The sequence below is a fragment of the Cyprinus carpio genome, chromosome B18 (assembly GCF_018340385.1).
Source record: "Cyprinus carpio isolate SPL01 chromosome B18, ASM1834038v1, whole genome shotgun sequence".
Classification (NCBI taxonomy): domain Eukaryota; kingdom Metazoa; phylum Chordata; class Actinopteri; order Cypriniformes; family Cyprinidae; genus Cyprinus; species Cyprinus carpio.
This window is the reverse complement of record NC_056614.1, coordinates 10,302,375-10,328,650: the sequence shown is the minus strand read 5'-3', so window position 1 is coordinate 10,328,650 and position 26,276 is coordinate 10,302,375. Positions and strand designations below refer to the sequence as shown.

General features: G+C 35.5%; 1 protein-coding gene across 3 annotated transcripts in view; it reads right to left on the bottom strand.

The window, feature by feature from the left end:
- Positions 1 to 18,204: 18,204 nt before the first annotated feature.
- def8 (differentially expressed in FDCP 8 homolog) overlaps positions 18,205 to 26,276 on the bottom strand; it is a 104,257-nt gene continuing 96,185 nt past the window's right edge. For all 3 annotated transcript variants that reach the window (XM_042743784.1, XM_042743787.1, XM_042743785.1), the window contains one exon: positions 18,205 to 18,948. In XM_042743784.1, the coding sequence (XP_042599718.1) occupies positions 18,864 to 18,948 (85 nt within the window). In that variant the 3' untranslated portion in view covers positions 18,205 to 18,863. The remainder of the gene's footprint in view (positions 18,949 to 26,276) is intronic.

Genomic DNA, 26,276 nt, shown 5'->3' with positions numbered 1-26,276 from the left:
TTTATTTGTTGCATCCATACAATGTTTTTTTAGACTGTGAAATATAAATTCTCACAGAATGTAGCCTATTCATTACCAATATATTGAACCATCTCTTTATGGTTTTCTAAATCCCAAACAGAGTCCAGACATCAGTAAAGTATCCGTCTATGAACATGTTTTATAGGCTGTTTTAGATTAGGGAAATACACATGCGTTACAGACGTGACAACAGTTTGGAGTTTTTGGAGACATTATATATTTTGTTGTTTGTTTGTTTTTGTTGTATTTACAATGCACAAACCAGAAGCAAGAATATCTGCAGAGAAGGGTTGGCCATTCTCAAAACATAAAATATAAATTTTATTTCAATTTTCGTTTTTGTGTTGCAGAGGAAAAATCAGTGTTAAGGCATCTCTCCATTACAGACCATTCTGAAAGCAGAATTTATGCAAACGTGTATAAAATGCTTTAAAAAGCATTTTATACACGTCGTATAAATTTGTCAATATTCAACTAATCACAGGTTTATATTAAATTTACAATTTAAATTTAAATTTATAATTCACATTTGCATATGCATTACAAAGTAAATCAGTTTTCCATGCAATTATCCAAAATAAAACCGAACAAGATTTGTAATGAAGATAAAATATGTAGACAAATAAGAATAAATGCTGCGCATGCACTCAGCGTCAAGTGCGCCGCACAAATCATGCACTCTGATATTTTGCAGCTGCAATTTATTTATTTATTTTATTTTTTACTTTACTTAAATTATATGAAAGCAAATAAAGAAGGCTGAAGTTGTCTATTAATGAAGCTCTTATTTACAATGTGTGTATTTTGTTGATTATAATGAGAGAACTTGAGTTTAAACGTGAGGACGTTTTATTAATCAGTCTATTCTTTAGATTTTCAATGATTTAGCTAATCGTGCAGGTTTAATTTATTCGTTTCTTGTTTTAATTAGGCCTAAATAATGAGAGCGAAATTATACAGTGCCTCATGTTTTATTAAAATAAAGGAAATAATTTATAAAACATGGAACAATTTCTTAATCAGTGTACAGACAGATATTTATTTCCCGAGAAGTTATCTGTCAAAATTAAGGACAGGTAACGAATAACACAGTAGTGTGTGACAAAAATTGCATGCTGTTTTATTGAAGGAATAAAAAAAAAAAAAAAAAAAAAAACAAATAATATATAATAATAACAACATTCATAAAAAAAAATCCATGTAGCCTAGCTCACTAAAATAGACCACTTTTAATGCTTCGATGCAAAGTAAACCACAATTTCTTTAGAATAATATAACACATAATTCATATTATATAAACAATACTGCACACCTATTAAATGTGTCAAATCTAAAATAAGGTGTAATACTCTGTAGCTTAGAGCAAATATAAGCACAGGCTCATAGGCTTGACATTTATCCTGCTTGAATTAATTCTAAAAACACACATAACTTCATAAGTACTAAACTTTCATCTGTGAATATTAAATATTTTAACTACAGTGTTTTTCTTTCATTTTCCCCGACTGCAGCCGTCAAATGTAACACATCGGACAGGCAAAGCTGACGTCTATTTGTGAAAATGTGCTTTGATGCGCTTGTTTGATAACTTGTGGTTAAAGCGCCACTCAGCGGTCAAAAGCTGCAAATGCACTTGTAACCTTAGAGTTACAAATGACCTGCTCTTATCATCTGATTGTGGTTGTATCTCTCTGTTAGTGCTATTGGATCTTAGCGCTGCGTTCGACGCTACTTTTAAAGGACCTAAAAACTCTGCATGTAATAACCTAGAACACTGTCTAAAACTTAATGGCTGCTCTGTCAATTCTTTGACATTGGTTAACCTAGGTGTACTATTTCAAAAAAATATCTAAATAAAAACCCACGCTCCCAAAATCAAAAAAACAAAATTTTTCCATCTCAAAAATATATCTAAATTATGACCTATGCTCTCAATGTCAAATGCAGAAATGTTAATCCATGCGTTTATGACCTCAAGGTTAGATTATTGCAATGCTATATTGGGTGGTTGTTCTGCATGCTTAATAAACAAACTCCAGTTAGTCCAAAATGCAGCAGCTAGAGTTCTTACTAGAACCAGGAAGTATGACCATATTAGCCCAGTTCTGTCAACACTGCACTGGGTCCCTTTTAAACATCGTATAGACTTTAAAATCTTGCTTATTACTTACAAAGCCTTGAATGGTTAAGCACCTCAGTATTTGAACGAGCTCTTGTTACATTATAGTGCTCCACGTCCGCTGCGTTCTCAAAACTCTGGCAATTTGATAATACATAGAATATCAAAATCAACTGCAGGCGGCAGATCCTTTTCCTATTTAGCGCCTAAACTCTGGAATAACCTACCTAACATTGTTCAGGAGGCAGACACCCTCTTGCAGTTTAAATCTAGATTAAAGACCCATCTATTTAACCTGGCTTACACATAACACACTAATATGCTCCTAATATCCAAATCCATTAAAGGATTTTTAGGCTGCATTTATTTGGTAAACTGGGAACACTTCCCATAACACCTGATGTACTTGCTACATCGTTAGAAGAATGGCATCTATGCTAATATTAGTCTGTTTCTCTCTTTTTCCGAGGTCACCGTAGCCACCAGATCCAGTCTGTATCCAGATCAGAGGGTCACTGCAGTCACCCGGATCCAGTACGTATCCAGCCCAGATGGTGGATCAGCACCTAGAAAGGACCTCAACAGCCCTGAAAGACAGAGGAGACCAGGACAACTAGAGTCCCAATTACAGATCCCCTGTAAAGACCTTGTCTCAGACAACCAGCGGGACAAGACCACAGGAGACAGATGATTTTTCTGCACAATCTGACTTTGCTGCAGCCTGGAATTAAACTGCTGGTTTCGTCTGTCCAGAGGAGAACTGGCCCCCCGACTGAGCCTGGTTTCTCCCAAGATTTTTTCTCCATTCTGTCACCAATGGAGTTTTGGTTCCTTGCCGCTTTCGCCTCTGGCTTGCTTAGTTGGGGACACTTCATTTACAGCGATATCGTTGACTTGATTGCAAATGATTGCACAGATACTATTTAAACTGAACTGAGATTATGACATCATTGAATTCAATGATGAACTGCCTTTAACTGTCATTTTGCATTATTGACACACTGTTTTCCTAATTAATGTTGTTCAGTTGCTTTGACACAATGTTTTGTTTAAAGCGCTACATAAATAAAGGTGACTTGACAGCATTTACACAAATAAACATCTAGAATTAAAGGGGTCATATGATATTGCTAAAAAAAAATATTATTTTGTGTATTTGGTGTAATGAAATGTGTTTATGCTGTTTAAAGAAAATATATATATATATATATATATATATATATATATATATATATTTTTTTTTTTTTTTTCACATACTGTACATTATTGTTTCTCCTCTATGCACCGCCTTTCTGAAATGCTTGAAAAGCGAGGTGTGCTCTGATTGGCCAGCTATCCAGTGTGTTGTGATTAGCCGAATACCTCAAGCGTGTGACAGAAATGTTACGCCCCTTAAAGGTTTACTCGATCCCAAAATGAAAATTTTGTCATTAATCACTTACCCCCATGTCGTTCCAAACCCGTAAAAGCTTTGTTTGTCTTCAGAACACAATTTAAGATACTTTGGATGAAAATCAGGAGGCTTGAGACTGTCCCATAGACTGCCAAATAAATAAGTGTCAAGGTCCAGGAAAGTATGAAAAGCATCGTCAGAATAGTCCATCTGCTATCAGTGATTCAACCGTAATGTTATGAAGCGATGAGAATAATTTTTATACACGAAGAAAACAAAAATAATGACTTTATTCAACAATACCTTTCTCTGTCTCTCCAAATCAGCGTATAGCGCCATTTTGGCAATTCTGAGTAGTACGCAGATGGCGTACGCTCTTCTGTGTTACCCGCGCTGTGTCGATACGATGTTTGCTTTCAAACCAATGTGTCCTTGTGGCACGGCTGACATAAACATTAAACCATGTCTGCATTTGTGATCGGAGAAATCATACAACAAGCACAAAGTATTTTCCCTTTCGCAAGGAAACACACAGCCTCTGCACAACATGGTGGCGGCGGTGGCAGCAACAATAAAGTTACGACTTCTTTCTTTTCATGAACATTTAGGTGGTGTTATGCAAATCTTCCCACATCGTGACGTAGAAATGTGGGGGCGTGTTTAAATAAGGTGTTTTAGGAGGGTGTGGATGAGTCTTAACTTTTATAAAGAAAATCTCTTTGGGTTTGAGACTTTAGTCTTTGCAACTTTAGGGAACTTAATAACATTTCCCCTCCGAGAAATTGCTGGAAACACATTAAGGGGCAAACAATAATTTAAAAAGTTGCCGTGACCGTTAGCTAAACAAGTTAAAAACAAGTTAACATTAGTTGGAAATGAGCCCCAGTCTCTTCACCTGTGCTGTAGCACACAAAGTTCCTTAGTACCTTTTATTGTCACAGAATTAACAAAATAGGATTTTTTTTTTTTTGGCTCAAGTAAAATCTTACCTGAAAGCCACAGATGTTGCCGGGATGAGTCTCTTATCTCTGATAGGTTGCTAAGAGATGAATAACTGGGCTCGCGCAAACAGATAAGCCTCTGGTCGTGAGCCGACGCATGATGAGCTGGGAAAACAGAGCACTGACTGAAGATAGTCGCCTATGCCTGGCCAAATCTTATTAGATGTTTTAGGTAATGAGGCAGACGTTTCGCTCTTGGGTCGACGTCAGCCAGACGTACGTGTGCTGTCTGGGTTTTTTTTTTTTTTTGAACAACTGAGTTGGACTGCAGTAAAGTTAGTTTGACATTCGGTTTTATACCAATTAAACTCTTTGCACCTGTTATGTTATGAGCCCAAACTAACTCAGATAGACATAAATATATGCCCTTTACGTTATACAAGGCTTAATTTCTAGAGAAAAAAAAATTGAATAAATAAATTAACCATATAAATTACATTTTATCTACATTATATTATACTATAAAACCTATACTAAAATGCACAAGGCTCCATTTTTGGAATTACCATTTTATGTGTTTTATGATAATTTTATAACTTTTAATGTATGCAATAATATAAATCCATTAAATAACAACACCATTTGATCTAAAGGTACAAAGGGACTGTAAAAATCTCTAAATATTATTCCCTATAATGCACAAGGCTTGTTTTTGTTGTTGTTGTTGTTGTTGTATTTCTGATTATGCCTGTATTGTTTTTATATATGGTACAGAAACCATATTTTTTATGTTTAACATACTGTACCTACTTAAATTAATTAAACTGTAACACCGTTTGAGATAAAGGTATCAAACCAACTGTAAAATATTCAGAAAATTATTATCTATAATTATCACAGGGCTTGGTTTTTTCAGATTATGCCTTTATTTTATATATATATATATATATATATATATATATATATATATATATATATATATATAGCACTGAAACCATACTTTTCATATGTTTAATATACTGTACCTACTTTAACCTACATTAATCCTGTTTTTTTATATAGAGTATTGAACTTTTTTTTTTTTTTTGACAGTCCTGAAACCCATTTCCATACATTAAACTGGAACACCATACATACATGAATTCACACACACACACATACACACACACACACATATATATATATATATATATATATATATATATATATATATATATATATATATATATATATATATATATATATATACATACATACACACTATTGGTCAAAAGTTTGGGATGAGTAAGACTTGTAATGTTTTTTTTAAAGAAGTCTCTTATGCTTATCAAGGCTGCATTTATTTGATCAAAAAAAGAAAAAAAGAAAACAGTAATCTTGCCCAGGTCTTTTCAAACTGATCCAATTTATGGTTTTTCATAAACCAGACTATCAAAACCACCTAAAATCTCATAGACTTTCACTGAGGGTGTGAAAACCTTTATACAATGAGACTTATGGTGTTTTTAAGCTGTCTACTGCTATAGCAAAGCTTAACAACTCCCTACTGAAAAAACAGCTAAACCAGCCTAAGATGATTGGCTGCTTTGGCTGATCTCCCAAGCTGGTTTTAAAGTGGTTTTGCCAACTTTTTAACTAGTCAGGCTGGTCTTACCTGATCAAGCTGTGAGACCTGCTAAAAGACCAACCAAGCTTAACCCAGATATTTTCAACTTAAACCAGCTAAGACTAGGCAACAAGGCCAATATGGTTTTAGATGGTTTTAAGGTGGGTTTTAAGGGGTTTTTTTTTTTTTTTTTTTTTTTTTACTGAATCAACTGGTTTTACCTGGTTTTAACTTTATTAGCATAGAAACATGCAAACAACATGCTAGTAATCTGATAATCATGCTAACAACATGCTAGTAATATGGTAATCATGCTAGAAAAAAACTAGCAAACATGCTAATAACATGCTAATTATCCTAGAAACATGCTCGCGACATGCTAGTAACATGCTAATCATGCTAGAAAAATGCTAGCAACATGCTAATAACATGCTAATCAGACACACAATTATTTGTTATATTTAACAAATAATCTCTGACGCCCCCTTCACCTAACCAAAGGGCCAACTATGAGGGTCTATGGACCCTTCCCCTGAAATGCAACTAACACCTCAAAAGGGCAGAACAGGCCTCTGGTTCCATGGCAACCAAAGACAAACAGTGCAAGTATCGTACATATTACTAAATGAAACAGAGGTTTAGTATAAGCTATAGACCCCGTTATAAATGGCGCTGATGGTTTTACTTAAGTGGTTAACTGACTCTTTTCATAGCTTCATTCTCTAGTTTCCTGATGGTTTCATCCATCAAATCTCATTTGCCCTTTTCCCTGTATGAGTGATTGTTTGTTTGTTAGACTAGTTTGTGTTAGGGTTTAGTTAATAAAACTCTTGTGCAGAAATTACGTGGGTTTCTGATTCTGCCTTGCAAATTAATTGTCCCTTTATGATCCTTGCTACATGCTCTAATGCATTATCAGGCTACTGTAAGAAGGTTGTTTTCTGTGGCCACGAAAATATTCTTTCTTAGAGTTTATATGAAATTACACTAAATGTTTGCTGGACGAACAGGGGTGCGTTTCTCAAAAGCATCGTTAGCCATCTATGGTCGCAAGTTCTGTCATTACCAACGTAGTTCAACGATCCGGTGTTTCCCGAAACCATAGTTCAAACGAACATTGGCAAACTGCTTCGCAAACTTGTGTCGTTGGAACGACAGCTCTTCAGCTGTGGTTAGAGGCATTGTTCGTCATTAGTTTGCTGTGTCGACGTCGTTGATTGCGCCGCACCTGGGCTGTGTTCTATTCAGAGTTATCGACCCTATGCCCTATTCCTTTCGAAGATTTCACCATCCACTCTGAGTGATTTGGAAGAAAGTTGTGGTGCGTAGATCTTACCTAATTCACCTTTAAATATTTTTTATTAATCACAAATTCAGTTTGAAACTATATAGCAGCATGGCCCTCGCAATTATTCTCCCTTCGAAGTGCCCTTTGAAAGGATTAATCATGCCGATTGGAACACAGCCTTCGTTTCGTATGTGCGAAGAATAGGTGAGTTTGTCAAGTAAGTATTTTAAAACATACATAAACGCTTATTTCTCATATAACAATATTGGTAAAACAGTATGTTAAAAGTTTTCACTTATATTAAATGTTAACACTCAGTATTTTAAATGAATGTACCCAAATAAAGTAACAAAAATTTACCTATAAATAAGTGAGTGATTTTGTTGTATTTACAGAATTACAATAAATATTCTCTACAAATGAGTGTGTGTGTATGTGTGTGTGTGTGTGTGTGTGTGTATATATATATATATATATATATATACACACACACACACACACACACACACACACACACACACACACACACGTGTTGTACATACACAAACACATACACAGTATATACACTTTGCAAAAGTATTTTTTTATTTTTGTTCATTTAAGTCTGCGGGGCAGGGGGCATATTGCCAAATAAACAAAACAGATGTTATGTCAGATTAAACAAATGGTTTAAGCTGCAATGGTGGCTGGATGCTGCACAGGTGACAGGAGGTATGGGTGAAGAAGATATCCTTTGTCTCCCAGCAGCCAGCTATCACCAAAGCCACCTTCTTCAGCCACCTGCAAACTGCAGAAGTGGCCCACACAAAAGAATCATGTGTGCTTCCAAGCCATTTTACTACAATGTCATTGAACATCCCCTTGTGATCACACACTATTTGAACATTTATGGCTGGATATCACTTCCTGTAAATGTACAAGGGCTCATTTAACACAGGGTTTGACACTGGGATAAGGGTGCCAACAGTGATGCCAATAACTCTGCAGATGTTGTCAATACTGTTGATTGGACAGCTGGATTTCTTCAGGAGCTTGGGGGAAATCAAGATGTTCTTCATAAGCTGTAACAGCAAAGGTGTTACTGCTGTCACAGTTTTGCTGACTGAAGATTTGCTGAGCCCCAGGCCATCACCCACCACCTCCATTAAACTTCCAACAGCATAATAATGCAGTGTAGCTAACAACTGAACTTAAGGCATTGTTTCTTCTTATTGCATTCTGAAGATGTGAAGCCTGATGTTAGAGGCCCAGGCAGGAGGGGGCCTGATATTGAAGGGCCAGGGTAGATAGGGCCTGATGTTGGAGGCCTGAACTTTGAAGGCAAAGGCCTGGTTGATGCACATGTATCTATACCTCCAAGGATCCTTCCAATGCAACAGGCCACAGGATGGCCAAAACTTTCTCTTCCTCTGTAGGGAGAGGAGGAACTGAATTGATACCCCATGCACTAGGTCTCATACCCCACTACATGCCGCAGCCCTCTGTTTTGTCACACTTGCGAAGTCCCTCCACGTATTCCTGACTTCTTCTGGGCTTCGTTCGTACCCATAGCCAGCATCATTTATTTTTTGAGTGATTTCTGGACAGATTTTTAATTTTTTTTTGTCAGTATTTGTAATGCTGTTTTTCAACTTTGAAAATAGCTGGACTTCATTATTTTCCACATCCTCCAAAATAACTGCAATTTCATGCTTTGAAAATTGGGGTTTTTGTGTCATTTTCATTAACACATGGCTGAATGGCAAGGAGACTTTAATAGGAAAAATTTAGCAAAATAAGCAACAGGTGTCGACAACACTACATGACAGTTTTTAAAAAACCCTTTTTTTCCCCAACTGTGCTTATGTAGGCCTATCAATATTAAATAAGAAATGGTATTTATATGAAATTGTGGAATTATAGACATTGGGATCAGAAAAGAGCACATTTTTAACTCCGTGTGTGTATATGTATATAATTTATTGCAGAACAAATGAATGATTCGTTATTACTCGACTCCTACGTAACGTCATTTCAAAAGCGTAGGAATTCGAGTCGATGAAAAGAGAAAATAAAACCAAATTACTGTAACTTAAAGTTTGTCTACAAACTTTACTCATCTAGTTTATTTCTGTGACGCAAAGCTGAATTTACATCAGCCATAACTCCAGTATAAAGTGTCACATGATCCTTACGGAGTCATTCTAATATGCTGATTTATTATAAGAATTATCAATGTTGTCAACAATTGTACTACCAAATATTTTTTGGAAACTGTGGTACTTTTTTCAGGATTCTTTGATGAATAAATAGTTCAAAAGAACAGCATTTAGTCAAAATAGAAATATTTTCTAACAGTATAAATCTTTGCTATCACTTCTTAACAATTTAACACATCCTTGCTGAATAAAAAAAAAAAAATAAAAAAAAAAAAGAAAGAATAAAAATTTACTGACTCAGAATCAGAAAGAGCTTTATTGCCAAGTATGCTTGCGCATACAAGGAATTTGTTTAGTGAAATAAGCTTCCAGTACAGAGAGACAACAACAACAACACAGGCCATATATATATATATATATATATATATATATATATATATATATATATATATATATATATATATATATATAGACAACATATTCTAAATATAAATATACAAATATTGCAAATAAATCGAAAAATAAACAAATTGTATGGACAGTTGTGCTATAGATGATAATGGAATAGAAAAGAGTGAGATGCAGGGATGTACTAGGATGGAGGGGTAACAAATAAATATAAGGTTATTGCACATTTTTATTGCATAAAGTGGGGAACATTTAACTGTTCATGAGGTAGATTGCCTGGGGGAAGAAACTGTTCTTGTGCCTGGCTGTCCTGGTATTTGCGGCTCTGAAGCGCCGGCCAGATGGCAAAAGATCAATAAGGGGATAACTTGGATGTGAGGGATCCAGAGTGATTTTCTGAGCCCTTTTCCTCACTCTGGATGTATACAGTTCTTGAAGGGTGGGCAGGGGAGCACCAATAATCCTTTTAGCAGTCTGAACCGTTTTCTGTTGTCTTCTGATTTCTGATTTTGTAGCTGAACCAAACCAGACAGTTACTGAAGTGCACAGGACAGACTCGATGGCTGAGTAGAACTGTTTCAGCAGCAGCACTACAACTGTAGTGTATATTGTTAGAAAATATGTCTATTTTATATAAATGCTCTCCTTTTAAACTTTTTATTCGTCAAAGAATCCTGAAAAGAAGTATCTCAGGTTCCAAGAAAATATTAAGCAGCATAACAATTTCCAGCACTGATAATAAATCAGCATATTAGAATGATTTCTGAAGGACACTGAAGACTGGAGTAATGATGCCAAAAATTCAGCTTTCTACCACAGGAATAAATTAGATTTTAATGTAACTAAAATAGAAAAATGTTATTTTACATTATAATAATATTATTTTTATTATTATATATTATTATTTTACATCATAATTATATAATTAATATTTTTCCCCTGTATTTTTGATCATATAAATGCAGCCTTGATGAGCATAAGAAACTCACAAACAAACAAACAAAAAAACATTAAAAATCGTTCTGATTCCAAACTTTTGACCAGTGCTGAATATATATACAGTAGGTGGCCAACCAAAATGAGCTTTTTGCCTCCACATGAAGTTATTTGCGTTTCTTAGAACAAATTTAAGCAGGATAAATGTCGAGCCTATGAGCCTGTGCATATATTTTCTCTTAGCTTCACAGTATTACACCATATTTTAGATTTAAAACATTTAATAGGTGTGCAGTATTATTTATATAATATGAATTATGCGTTATAATATCCTAAAGAAATGGTGGTTTACTTTGCATTGGAGCATTAAAAGTGGTAGCCTATTTTAGTGAGCTAGGCTACATGGATTTATATGCAAAATGTCAATATTCTCACATATTAGGCCAATATTTATACACAAATACATTTTTAATTTATATTTTAAAATTCCATTAATAAAACAGCACACATTTTTGTCACGCATATACTTTGTTACTTGTTACCTGTCCTTTATTTTGACAGATAACTTCTTGGGAAAAAGATATCTGTCTGTATACTGATTAAGAAATTGTTGCGTTTTATAAATTATTTCCTTTATTTTAGTAAAACGTGAGGCACTGTATAATTTCGCTCTCCCATTATTTAGGCCTAACTAAAACAAGAAACGAATAAATTAAACCTGCACGATTCAGCTAAATCATTGAAACTCTAAAGAATAGACTGATTAATAAAACATCCTCATGTTTAAACTCAAGTTTTCTCATTATAATCAACAAAATGCACACGAGGTAAAAAAGAGCTTCATAAATCGACCACTTCAGTGATTTTAAAGGGAGCCTTCTTTACTTGCTTTCATGCAATTTTAATTGCAGCCGCATTTAAATGCAGGAGTGTATAATATTCCTTAAAATATCAGAGTGCAAGATTTGCGCGGCGCACATGATACTGAGTGCGAGTTCTTATTTGTCTACTTATTTTATCTTCATTACAAATCTTGTTTGGTTTTATTTTGGATAATTGCATGTAAAAAATTATTTACTTTGTAGTGCACATGCAAAATGTGAAACTTCCATCTTATTCGCAGTCTATGGCATTTTATAATTATTTGTACAATAATATTTAACTTAACCTGCTTTATATCTTTATTTAATGCAAAAGAAATTTATTAAAACAAGTTTATAAGACTCATGCATCCGCATACATGAGAAATATATCTACAGAAAGCTTGAAATGTCTACTTTTAAACCAACCAATTCAAAACGAAAGCAAATACTCCCTGATTATGCCCATCCTGTGGAGATGAGAGTCAGCACTGTGAATTTCATCTTGTAGCCAACAAGAAAACATTTGTTTACTAATAAATAATTAAAATGTCTCCTTTTTCAAAATGTTAGGCTACTTCTGCCTGTGCTTTGTGGCAAACTAAATGCATGTGCTTGTGCGAGGAATATATTAAGGCTCATTATGGATAATAGATGTTAATATAATATAAACTTGCGATTATTTGAATAATGAACGACTAGGCTACTACTAGGTTCACCGTCTGCAAGTTTTGATTTTACAAAATCAGTTTGGGTGAATGCAACTTATTGATCATAAGCCCAACATTTAGCAAGGCAGGAAAACATTCAGTCTACCTGAAGGAAGACGTATTTCATTGTAAGTCAATGCTGTTAAATAGAGAGTTTTTATTATTATTATTATTATTATTATTATTATTATTATTATATGATATAATAGATTTAAAAAAGAAAAAAAGTGTGTGCTTGGTTTCCGAAATGGAAAATGAATACAGCTTGTTATCACACTGTAAAAAATTATATGATGAAAAGTTATGATAACATATTTTTAAGTTAGGCTACTTTAATTCATAGAAATTATTTAAACAATTTCAAGCTTTTTTTATACTAGATGCAACTTGAATCTCAGTACTTTTAAACTGACTTTAAAATCTCAAGGAGTTTATAAGTTGAAACGGGTGAAAATAGCCTAAATGAACTTTGATTGCGTTACCATGAAACTAAAGAAAGAAGAAAGAAAGAAAGAAAGAAACTAACAATATAATTTGATTGATTTTAAAATTAACAGTTCCTGTGTAAAATGGGACAGCAACCTTTTTTTTTTCAATAATTTTTAAATCGTCCACAGCTGAGCAACGCGGGAGGCAGGTTCTGCGCCAGAGCGCACGAAGTGAATGTGCATGCACAATTTTTAGGGGGGAAGGTTTTTTTTTTTATTTTCAGATGCAATGAGGGAAAAAAAACTGGATAAAAACATGAAACTAGTAGTTACCAGCATAGCCTAGATTAGGCCCAGACTCTGTTGCTAAGTATGCTAAGTATACTAATGTAAATTTGTTAACCCACAGTAACACATTTTAACTGATTAATCGTCTATTTTCATTTGCTGCATGTTTTTTTTAAAAACACGCTAAAAATAAATTAAGTTTTTGAGAGGAAAAAAATATATATATATATATATGTCATGTATAATCACATTTTATTATATTCAGAAATAATAACAGCAGGCCTAATAATGTTATAATGTACCAACAGGATATGTTATCCTATTAGTTCCCCTCACTTTACAACAAATCCTTTAAATTTAACTATCAGAACAGAACAAGAATTAAAAATATATAATTCTAATAGATAATTAAAGCTGCAAGCAGCGATGAAAGGGCCCTCGCACCCGGGCTCACCACCACCCGGTGGCCATAGGAGAACAGCCAATGTTGGACCATATGCTTATAAAATGGTAACTATTTTATGTCACATTTCCTGCAGCCAACAGGTGGCGCCATGATTATAACTGAATATTGGCATGTAAATGTCTTCAGGCCATTACTCTTACCAAACATGCAACGTTTCGGGCAGATCAGACATTGCATGTTTAAGTTAGTGTAAAAGAAGTAATTTCCTGTTGCCAGCAGGTGGCGCTAAGACTATAAATAAATATTGGCCTAAAGATGAGTTCAGGCTAGGACCCATATCAAACACATGAACTTTGGGCAGACCGGATATTGCATGTTTAAGTTAGTTTAAAACAAGTAATTTCCTGTCACCAGAAGGTGGCGGTATGATTATAACTCAAATATTGGCCTTAAGATCTGTTAAGACCAGGAATCTTATCAAACATGTGAAGTTTAGGGCAGATCAGACATATTTACGTGTAAAGTTTGGGGCAGACTGGGCATTGTATGCATGAGTTACAACAACTTCCTGTTTCATAGTATTAATAGCATCCTTTAGCACATGGTAAGTGTTGCTAGCATGTTTGAGAATATTTCTAGCATGATTAGCACACAATGGCATATTTTAATGTGTTGCTAATAGTGTATAAGTGTAAAACATGACACTTCCTGTTGCCAGTAGGTGGTGCTAAAACTATAACCAAATATGAGGATGTAGATATCTTCAGGCCAGGACTCTAATCAAACTTGTGAAGTTTGGGGCGGATCGGACATTGTATGCCTGAGTTACAGCTACTTCCTGTTTCACTGCATTTGTACCATGCTTTAACACTGACCTAAGTGTTGCTAGCATGTTTTAGCATGCTTCTAGAATTTTGCCAGCCTAATTAACACTTGTTGATGCTTTTTATTATTTGCAAGGAGTCCATAACAGTGTTAAACATGCCACTTCCTGTTGCCAGCAGGTAGCGCTATGACTATAATCGAATATGGGCATGTTGATGTGTTCAGGACAGGACTCTTATCAAACTTGTTCAATTTGGGGCAAATTGGACACTGTTTGCCTGAATTACAGTAACTTCCTGTTTCACTGCATTAATAGGATGCTTTAGCATTTAGCTAAATGTTGCTAGCAAGTTTTAGTATGTTTCTAGCATGTTGCCAGTGTATTTAGCACTTGCTGACACTTTTTAATATGTTGCTAGGAGTCCATAACAGTGTTAACCATGTCACTTCCTGTTACCAGCAGGTGGTGCTATGACTATAACTGAATTTGATCATAGGTGTTTATTCAGGACAGAACACCTATCACATGTGTGAAGTTTGGGGAAGATCGGACATTGCTTGCCTGAGTTACAGTGACTTCCTGTTTCACGGCGAAACATCAAATTTTGTCAGGCCGCCAGGGACACGCCCCTTGACGAAAACTCAAAATCTTCGCAATTTAACATCTCAAAGGTCTTATGATGACCCTCACCAAATTTGAAGATAATCCAATTAAAACTGTAGGAGGAGTTCGTCAAAGTACGAGGCATGGAAATGGCAAAAACTGCACAAAAATCGTACAGGAAATTCAAAATAACTTACTTTCTGTTGGGTTTTGGATTTTGTCCCAAGAGACTTTTTTGAAGGTAATGGTGTGTTACACGTATGTACCGATTTTCATGCATGTACGTGAAACGTAGCTCGAGGCGCACTACGTTGAAATGTAACAGGTGGCGCTATTGAGCCATTTTGCCACACACACTTCTGAAACCTATATCAGATGTAAATTTTCGCCAGTTCTGATGCGTGTGCAAAGTTTAGGCCCTCAAAAATGCGATTCATTTCGGAGAAGAAGAAGAAGCGGAAGAATAATAATAAACGGAGCAATTCCAAGAGGGTATACATTTGCAGTATATAATAATAACATAGGCTTAGCTATAAAAATAAAATAAAAATATATATATAATAATTTAAAGGAAACATAAGGTAAGGTTGGGCTCACCTCTCTCATTCGGGACAAATCCAAAGGTTTCCATATTCGTGATGTTGCCCATTTGAAGCTTAACTATTATTCATTAGGTAAAATAGGCTTTGTAGTTCACGGGTGTTTCAGTATCGATGGAAAAAAATCATAATTAGCAAAAATATGCCAAAGTGGACCACTGCTCACGCCAAATGAACTGTGAACAGCTGCGATGTTTCTAATGAATATGAGGCACCAGCACGATCAAACAGCTGAAATAGTTAAAACTTCATTTTTGGTCACACAGTAAAGGCATAATTCAAAACTGCAAAGTGTTAGCAGTTTGAAAAATCAAGAATAATAGCAAAGTTAATGAGAATTATTTCTAAATGCTGGACCGTTCTCATTTCGCTCTGCATATGGAACCTGTAGGATTTTTTATTTATTTACTTTTTTTGTTTGTTTGTTTTTTTACCAAGAATGAACCGAAATGAAAACATTTAGCTTTTAATCCATGTGTTTGTGTGTGTATACACACACACACACACACACACACACACACACACACACACATATATATATGTATTGTATATTTTAGCCATGATTCCCACCCACTTCCATTATAAGACTGACAGACTGCAATGGTTTGTGTTAAAAATCTTTGTGTTCTACTGAAGAAACAAAGTCACCTATGTCTTGGATGCCCTGGGGGTATGCAGATAAACATCAAATTTTCATTTTTGGGTGAATTATCCTTTTAATTGTAAAACATTCAATTTATCATTTGTCTAGTTTTAAACAGACAAGTTGTGTAACTGGTGTCAAACCCTATAAAAGACAGCTGTGCCAAATGTTTGTCCCAGAGTGTGCAATGGCTTATCTTGCGTTATTTGAAGACTTGGCAATGATGTACTCCGCAGAGAACTCTGAGAGTGAGAGCACAGAATGGCTTCTCAGTCTGTACAGTTTTCTTTGCCATGATTTTGGTGAAGACACATACATTCACGTGATTTATAAAGGGAGGTGTTGTCACTAGTGGTTGACCGATATTGTTTTTTGACAGCCGATGCCAATATCTTGGAAAGAAGGGTGGCCAATAGCTGATATAAAATATTTAATTAATATTTAAGAAATTTGAAATCATTTGACAATGGATTAAAAAATAAATGTGTAAAATAAACATACTTATACTTCAGATGAAGTGTATTCAGATGAAGTATATTTATTTTTTTGTGAAAGTATTTTTCACAAATAAATAAATATTTAATAAAAATATAATTAAAAAGGAAGTAGCCTAAACACTGTAACCAACAGGGCACTATTCTGGGAAGTTTGTATGCATTGGGAATCATATTTTTCAAATAATGCCAGGGTAACACTCATTTTACATACAGCAGACAGTGAAAATGACATGAATATGACAGTGGACAAATGCATAAAGCGCAGCATAATTTGAAATCACGAGTTTAAAGGTTAACGCATTCAATTCACCATCCATCATAGAGAACACGCGATCATGCTGGATAAAAATGCACACTTCACAAGATCTCACAGCTGGATTCGTCTAAGTTTGCAAGGTTTGTGATATTAAATGTTCATTAGTCATTCAAAGATTTGTTTAAATGACATAAATGCGTATTTGCTTAATGCTGACAGCAAACGAGAAAGTATAATATTTGACTATTACTAATTATATAAAAACAATCGTTATAATACTTTCTGTATACATTAAAGGCGCTGTATGTAGGATTGACACCGAGTGGTTGAATTTTGTTTTTCATTAAATCCCAAAAATAATAATACAGCTATCCATACTCTTTTCCAAAGAGAAATCGTTACTGTACATTATGTTTTGTCTCATTGGGTCTCTTAATTTAACAGAAAATGTATTTGCTGGAGAAAAGTGCGATTGTTACCACAGAAATATCATCTTCGAAAATTTTTTTGGGAGTTTAAGACCTTCTTCACTCCTATGGGAAAATGTACTCTTTGGCTTTACTGACTATCCTGACCAAGAGGAACAGTACTTTTACTTAATTAATTTACTTATTCTATTGAATTAAAAAAAATATATATATTATTATTATATAATTTATATAGCCTACGTTCATTCGTGTACCGTATTCTCAAATTTTTTGAGTAACTAGCCCAGCACTGTTGAGGAGAGAAAAATGCCCCCCAAAATGCTGTGAATCTGCTGGCCCGGAAGCTTCTGTAACTGACGCAGATTTACAGAAAATTACCGCTGTTTTTTCAAATAAACAATTTTATGTACTTATTCCCAACACTTCATTAAGCTTTATGTTACATCTCAAATGACAAGGGATCAACTTATAATCATTTTTATATTGATTAGCCAGCAAACTCATTCTCTCAGACAGCCTGGGTATGTGGAGCATTTGCAGCTTTTGCAGCTTATATGGATGGAACGCCACTGCTTTAATCACATCTTAATTATTTTATTTCAAATCCATTGTAGTGGTGTATAAAGGCAAAAGCACAAAAACTCCCAGTCCTGACTGTATGTGTGTGTGTGTTCAGATGAAATGACAAAACTAAGCAAAGCCATTCATTATCTATGCCATCTATTGTGAAGAGAAAAAATTTAATTAAGATGTGGTGGTCATCTTACTGTACTTGAGTAATGCTAAAAGCAGGGCTGAAAGACAGCTGAGCATGTTCCATAGTTTTTTGTTTTATTCATGCTTTGTGTGAAGGTATCTTGATAATGGACTTCATAACACTTTATATGTTATCTTGCACAGTTATTACAGAGAAAATTAAATAGCATTCTGTCATTTAATATGATACAATTTTACACCAGGTAATTGCATTACAGAAAATTCCATTCTGAGATAATCTTAAACCAGAAATAGTTGCAGAGCATTCGTTCTAGAACATTTATTACCATATTATTAATTATCAGCATATTATCTACTACATTAAACCACAGTGTATTACTGGGATATAACTATAAAGCAGAACATAGTGTAGCCTTGTAGTATTTTTTCCTGGTCCCTTAAAAAGCATGCTACCCAGTATTACATATAGGAAGAAATCAAATTTATCTCACAGTCATATTCTTAAGAGGAACATGCCATTGTTAAAGTTTGACACAGATGATTTCTCTTTGGACTGAAGACATGTAAAAGTAACCAGAAGTTCTATATTTATGGGAATATAGTTTTCAAAGTGTGAGGTTTTCCTGCTATGTTGATCACACTTCATCAATGTCAGTTCAGAAGCTGACAGAAGCATGGTTAAAACATCAAAAACGAATAAACTGAATATAAGACAAGTTCCGATTTGTGATGCATCCATCTGTCTGGCTCATCTACGGGTTCTGAGACTCCTCATGTTGCCGTTCCAGCATTCGTGCACAGCGCGGACATGTGGTCGAGTTATCATAGTAACAATCCCTAAGATAGACAACCATATCAAGAAACAAATTAAGAAACAAAAGCTAAACTTAGAAGGACTGAACATGTACATGAATGCAAGCACTTCTAGCCACACAAGCCTGATTTTTTGCATTACTACATTTTTTTTTTTTTTTTAATGTGCAGCTTTTTTCCATTCAGCAGCTGCATTACAAGAATCTTGAAATCTCAGCATTGCCACAAGTAGTCCAGGCAATATGTGCAAAATTTGAGGTGAAACTTTTTCATAAAAGCATGAAACTTGTATAGTTTGTGGCCCTGAACATTTTCAGAAATGGAGCCATCGCAAAAACAGATTGTGGTGGCTTTGACAACCATTTTACTTTCCACCATAACCAAATGATGTACTTTGTGTCATATCTCCTGAACCAAACATGATAGCACAGAAAAGGTGATGTCTACCCCTATGTTTTGATGTGAATGGTGAAATCAGCAATGTGAGAACGAAATCACAGTATCTGATTATCACAGTATCAAAGCATTTATAGTGGTCCATATTATGGTTATTAATTTTTCTTCGTTTGATGATTAACTAATATTTTATTCATTAAAACAATAAAAGACTGTTTTCAAGAATACAATAATATATTTCAGATATATATATATAACAAAAATAATTACAATATATATATATATATATATATATATATATATATATATATATATATATATATAAATCATCTCAGATAAGTGTATTTTTCCTTACCTCTCAGGCAGAGTTAAACCCAGTTTATACTTCTGCGTTGAACCTAAGCTGTAGCTACGTCGATTCGTGTCAATTCTACATGGACAGCAAGCGCTGTGATTGGTCTGCTACAATTCTTCCCTCTGTATGTGCTTGAGTTTGGTGTGTTTTATGTGCACTTTAATATATTTTAATGTTACACCTTCTTATATAAAATAAAACAAAGCAAAGAACAAATGTCTTATTTATTATACTACATAGCATTATACATCAGTAGTTGTCCGCGACAAACAAGGTTGATCTGCCATGGTACAAGTCCTTGTGGAGATGGAAAGAATGCCATATCTTCTCCTATTCCGTTGTTGTCTCCTTTTGTAGTTTTAAATCAGGGGTTCCCAAACTTTTAAGCCCGTGACCCCCATGATAAATGCGCTGCTGCCCCGCGGCCCCGCACACGCGATGGGCGCCGCCATCTTAGTTTGTGCCGCAGACGCAGTTCAGAGAATCGGATCTGTTGGATTTACAACACGTGAATTCATCCACTTCTCCCGAAATACATAAAAGTAAGTGGATGGTGAACTGGGAGAATAATAGAGTAAACTTTAAAGTTACTTACACAATGTGTATCTGATATGCATAAAACGTGTCTAATTATAATGGAAAGGATTATTATTGCCTCGTCCTTTGACATCAGTGCGTATTTTACAAACTCTAAATGTATTGTTTTTTTTAGTACGTATATGTCTGAAACCTAAAATAAACATTATGTGGTTGAAAACACTGAAAAGTTCTGATGACAGCTCTGAGCGCGCCTGTCTCTGGCTCAGCGCCAGCCCAACGCGCGAGAGCACATTTGAATTTCACGTCATGCACTGACCGGTGTGATCGTACACTCCAGGGACCAGTCTAGACTGATCACACCGGTGTGATCGTACACTCCAGGGACCAGTCTAGACTGATCACACCGGTGTGATCGTACGTGCGAAAGGGTTAAATTAATTGCAACAAAATATATATAGGGCCTATATATTTTTTCCACTTTTTTAATAGAAATCATCTCGCGACCCCCACTTTGGGAACCACTGTTTTAAATAATGGTTTAATGATTTGATATTCATTTGCCACCATCACGGCTATAATGATTCTCAGATGAGCTGCTGCTTCTTCGGCTTTTGTCGTGGTACTGCGAGTCACACCAGCAACATGCCCGTGGACACTGCATACTAGCGGTTTGCACGTGTACTGCATGTCGACAGACAACAACGCAAAAGTATAAATGAAAACTGATGCATAGCCTACAGCGTAAAGGCTACAGTGTAGGTCCGACGCAGAAGTATAAATCAGCCTTTAGGTAGGCAGTAGTATGTTTCCAATACATTCTAGTTATCTCCCAACAACGGTCTAACATCAAACACAGATGGCGATGCAATCTTGCAAACCTGTATTCTATGTGTACCTCTTCTACTGCACCTCTCTCTTTCCGTGGGTCTCTGGAATTGTCAGTCAGCTGTCGACAAACAGACTTCATTCTGGCCATTGCTTCTCAGTCTACTCTTAGTATCTTGGGCTAGACTGAGACCTGGATTTGTTCAGAAGACTCAGCAACCCCCTCTGTTCTCTCTAACAACTTCCCTTTCTCTATTTATCGTCTTCCTGGTCAACTGGGCACCTTTACAGAGGAGCTGGATGGGCTGCTGTCCTCATTCTTTGGGGACGGCAGTCCACTTGTATTCTTTGGTGATGTCAACATCCATCTAAAGAAGCCTTATACTGCAGACTTCCACTCACACACGAAATTGTATCACAGACTACATTTTGGGAAAACCTCAAGACATCTCTGGTCATTTATTTATTACATTTAACCTACATCTTACTACCTCTACCAGTTACTTTTAGGCAAAACCTACGCTCCCTTTCACCATTCCATCTTACCTCTGTAGTGACATCCTCTCTTACCTCACCCACCCATTTCTCAATTCTGGATGTGAATGCAGCAACTGAAACTTTATGATCCATTTTAACTTCTTGTCAAGACAATATTGTTCTAGACAGGTCAGTGCCTACTACCCCTTCGAATCTTGGCTCACCAATGTACTGGAATTCTCTAATACAAAAAAAATAAGTAGGCATGACCAAAATTTTTGTGGGGAGAACTATTTATTGAAGATGGTTTAGCAGTTCTTCAGTAGCAAAGTTAGCATGTCATCCTTCACACAATCTTAACCCTTGTAAGAATCTTAGCTTCTCCCAAAGTTCTGTCTTTGGGATAGTATTTTATGGATGAAGACAGAAGGGCTACAAACAACAGATACTGTTAGGATCTCTGCTGGAGATCCTGCAATCTACAAGATGTTCGTGAGGAATGTTTTTCTTTTGTTATTCTAATGGAATGGACCATTTGATTTACACCTTAGACACATTTACATTATTTCTTTCACAGAATAACCAACTGAACATTAACCAATCGATTCAATTGAGACTGCTTTACTGTCGGTCACTATAGCCCTGCAGATATCGAAAGTTGATTCCAAATCATCAGTTCTCATTCTGCTGGATCTATTTGCCACTTTTGACACTGTAGATCATCAGATTTTCCTGTATGCCATCACAGGATCTGAGGTTTCCTGGGGAGGAGAGGTATCCAAAGAACATCAACTTGTCACTGGACTTCCTCAGGAATCAGTTATTTGACCCCTCCTCTTCCCCATAAACACCACATCACTGGGACATATACAAGCACATGGTTTCTCCTACCATTGCTATGCTGATGACACACAGTTATATCTTTAATTTCAACTAGACAATCCAACATCAATCACAGGCTGCCTAGAGATCACCTGCAGCTCAACCTGCCACTCCGACTGTACAGCATGATTTGACCATCCAGGCAGGTTAGTCAAAAATTATTCTTTGATGACCAGATGACCTTTAAGGACCACATTGTAAAGACAGCACGATCATGCAGGATTGCATTTCACAACATCAGGAGAATTAGACCCTTCCAAACAGAACATGCTGAACAACTCATTGTCCAGGCCCTTGTCATTTCTAGGCTGGACTGTTGCAATGTCCATCATGTGCAATTAAACCTCTAGAAAAGATTCAGAATGCAGGGGCACGACTGGACTATACCAAGCCCATAAAGGCCCACGCCACACCTCTCTTTATCTCCCTGCACTGGCTACTGGTTGTGGTTTGCATCAATTTCAAGACATTGATGCTTGCATACAGAACAGCCACAGGCTCAGCACCCTCCTACTTCCACTCACTCTTACAAATCTACATCCCCTCCAGAAGCCTAAGATCTGCAAGTAAGCGACGCCTCATGGTACCATCACAGCGAGGCACAAAATCACTTTCCAGAACATTTCCATTCAACATTCCTGGCTGATCGGAAATGATCTATTCACACCCGGAGTTATTAACAGAACACCTGACACTACAGCTGTCAATCTGTGGCAGCACAATTGGCTAACTGTCACCATTCAGCCTGCATCTCACCGCACCTGACACATAAAGTCATGGCCAAAAATATCGGCACCTTTCGTAAATATGATCAAAGAAGGCAGTGAAAATTAATCTGCATTGTTAATCCTTTTGATCTTTTATTTAAAAAAATTCACAAAAATCTAACTTTTTATTGTATAATAATACTTTAAATGGGGGGAAATATCATTATGAAATAAATGTTTTTCTCTAATACACATTGGCCACAATTAATGGCACCCTTTTATTCAATACTTTTTGAAACCTTTATTTGCCAGTTTAACAGCTCTAAATTTTCTCCTATAATGCCTGATGAGGTTAGAGAACACCTGGCAAGAGATCAGAGACCATTCCTTCCTCTAGAATCACTTCAGACCCTTTAGATTCCCAGCTCTATGCTGGTGCGTCTTCTCTTCAGTTCACCACACTCATTTTCTATAGGGTTCAGGTCAGAGGACTGGAAAGCCCATAGCAGAAGCTTGGTTTTGTTCTCAGTGACCCATTTTTGTGTTGTTTTTGAGGTTTGTGTTTGGATTATTGTCCGGTTGGCCCATTATAAGATTTCTAACAGAGACAGTCACTTATTGATTTTTTTATCTGTTGGTATTTGATAGAATCCATGATGCCATGTATCTAAACAAGATGTGCAGGACCTCCATCAGAAATATAGGCCCACAACATCAAAAATACAGCAGTATATTTCATTGTACACATGGGGTACTTTTTATCTCTGTGTGCACCAAACCCATCTTGAGTGTTTGCTGCTAAAAAGATCATTTTTTTAGTTTCATCTGACTATAGAAGCCAGTCCCATTTGAAGTTCCAGTCATGTCTGATAACTGAATATGCTGATGTTTGTTTTTGGATGAGCGAGGAGAATTTTTCTTGAAAACCTCCCAAACAACATGTGTTGACTTTTTTTTTAAGGTTTTCTGACCCCGAGACACAATTTTTTTCTGCAATTCTCCAGCTGTGGTCCTTGGTGAGTCTTTAGCCACTCAAACTCTCCTTCTCACTGTGCATTAGGAAGATATAGAGAAACGTCCTCTTCCACGCAGATTTATAACATTTTCTGTTGATTGAAAATTCTTAATTATTGCCCTGATGGTAGAAATGGGAATTTTCATTGCTCTAGCTCTTTTCTTAAAGCCACTTCACTTATTTGTAAAGCTCAATTATCTTTTGCTGCACATCAGAAATATATTCTTTGTTTTTTCTCATTGTGATGGATCATTAAGGGAATTTGGGCTTTGTTTTCCCTCATATTTATATTTCTGTGAAACAGGAAGCCTTGGATGGATAATTTCATGTTCATAATCACCCAGGAGTGCACAAAATTGTGAATATGAATGGGAATATACTTCTGAGATATTTTACTCTTAAGAATTTATAGGGGTGCCAATGATTGTGTCCAACGTGTATTTGAGAAAAACATTTATTTCATAATGATATTTCTCCCCATTTAAAATTCTTATTATCCAATGAAAGGTTAGATTTCTGTGAATTTTTTTGGCCATGACTGTAAATATTATTCCACCTGTTACATCAAATATTAGCGGTTCACCTGTGTGTGCCCACCAGCATTTAGGACTCTGGCTTCCCCCTTGTGCACACTAACATAATAGATTACTCTGGCCCTAGAGAGTGATTGTAAATTAATTAGAATATATATTTGAAATTTCAATCTGCATCTTTTGCATCTACTGTGATTTCATTATTATCCTTCTCATAAAGTCAATTAATTCACCATTAACTGTTCACCTGATAGAACCGTCTGTGTTTTAATGTTAGAGCGTTGTTGAGAGAGAAGAAGAATGTACTGAAAACATACTACCACCTACCTGATACTGCCTGAAAGGTTAGGAAAAATACACTTACCTAATATTATTATTTTATATATATATATATATATATATATATATATATATATATATATATATATATATATATATATACACACACACACACACATATATATATTAAATATATGATTGTGCTCTTGAAAACAATATTTTATTGTTTTATTGATAAAATATTACTTAATTAGATATAATAATAAAAAAAAAAAAAATATGAAGGTACTGCCCTCTTATGAATAATGAGACTCCTTGCCTTTATGGGATAGTCCACCCAAAAATTAAGTAATTTACTCACCCTTGTGTTGTTTTAATATCATAAGCTCTTCTTTTTTCGGACCACAAAAGGAGATTTAAATATATATATATATATATATATATATATATATATATATCCCGTGTCCACAGAGTCCAAGAATCTAGGTCAGTTTATTCATTAAATAATGTTACATTTCTGATTGTTTTTCACCAAACCCTATCATATACCCCCAGAACACCTGCCATATGTCGCATGGGACCATTCTATGATACTTTTGTGGATTTTTTTATTAAAAAAGAAAGAAGGGAATATGGGATGAGAACAGTGGTTCTCAACCTTTTTTTCCACTCGGCCGCACTATGGTCCAAGTGCAAGTCCCGCGGGCCACACGCAGATTTACATATTACGTTACCACACCAATACAAACCAACCTGATTTATAATAGTTTAGCCTAAATATTGTAATATCTAATCGATTAAATTCATTGAAATAAATAAATAATTCTACTCCCCATAAATAAAACACCTAATGCTGTCTGTAGCTGACCAATTTTGTAAAATTCGGCTTGAAAGGAGTAACAGCGTGATTGTAAGTTGCGGTCTGTAAGATGTGCACAGAAGCGTGACTTGATGTGCGACATTGCAGAAAATGTGCGTTCACAAATGTAGCCTATTTTGATCCAAATATGAAAAGCACTTTCGAATTTAATAATCTGAGGTTCTCTCCAGAGATGTTTTGCCACATTTCTGCAATTAAGGATGATTACTGCATAGTATGGGTGTTTCCAAACCCAAAAACAACCACAATCAAACCTTCAATAAAAACAATGCTACAGCACTCTCCTACCTTCACTGCTGATACTGCGACTATTCTTGTTTGTATCTGTTCCTTCGCTGGCATTTTCCACATTTCGTTTGTCTCCTTTAAAAACAAATTTGTCCATTCTGATGCTCAATTTTACCAAAACTAATGGCTGTTGATGACTATTTGCATTGAATTCTGCCAAAGTGCACGCTGGTAG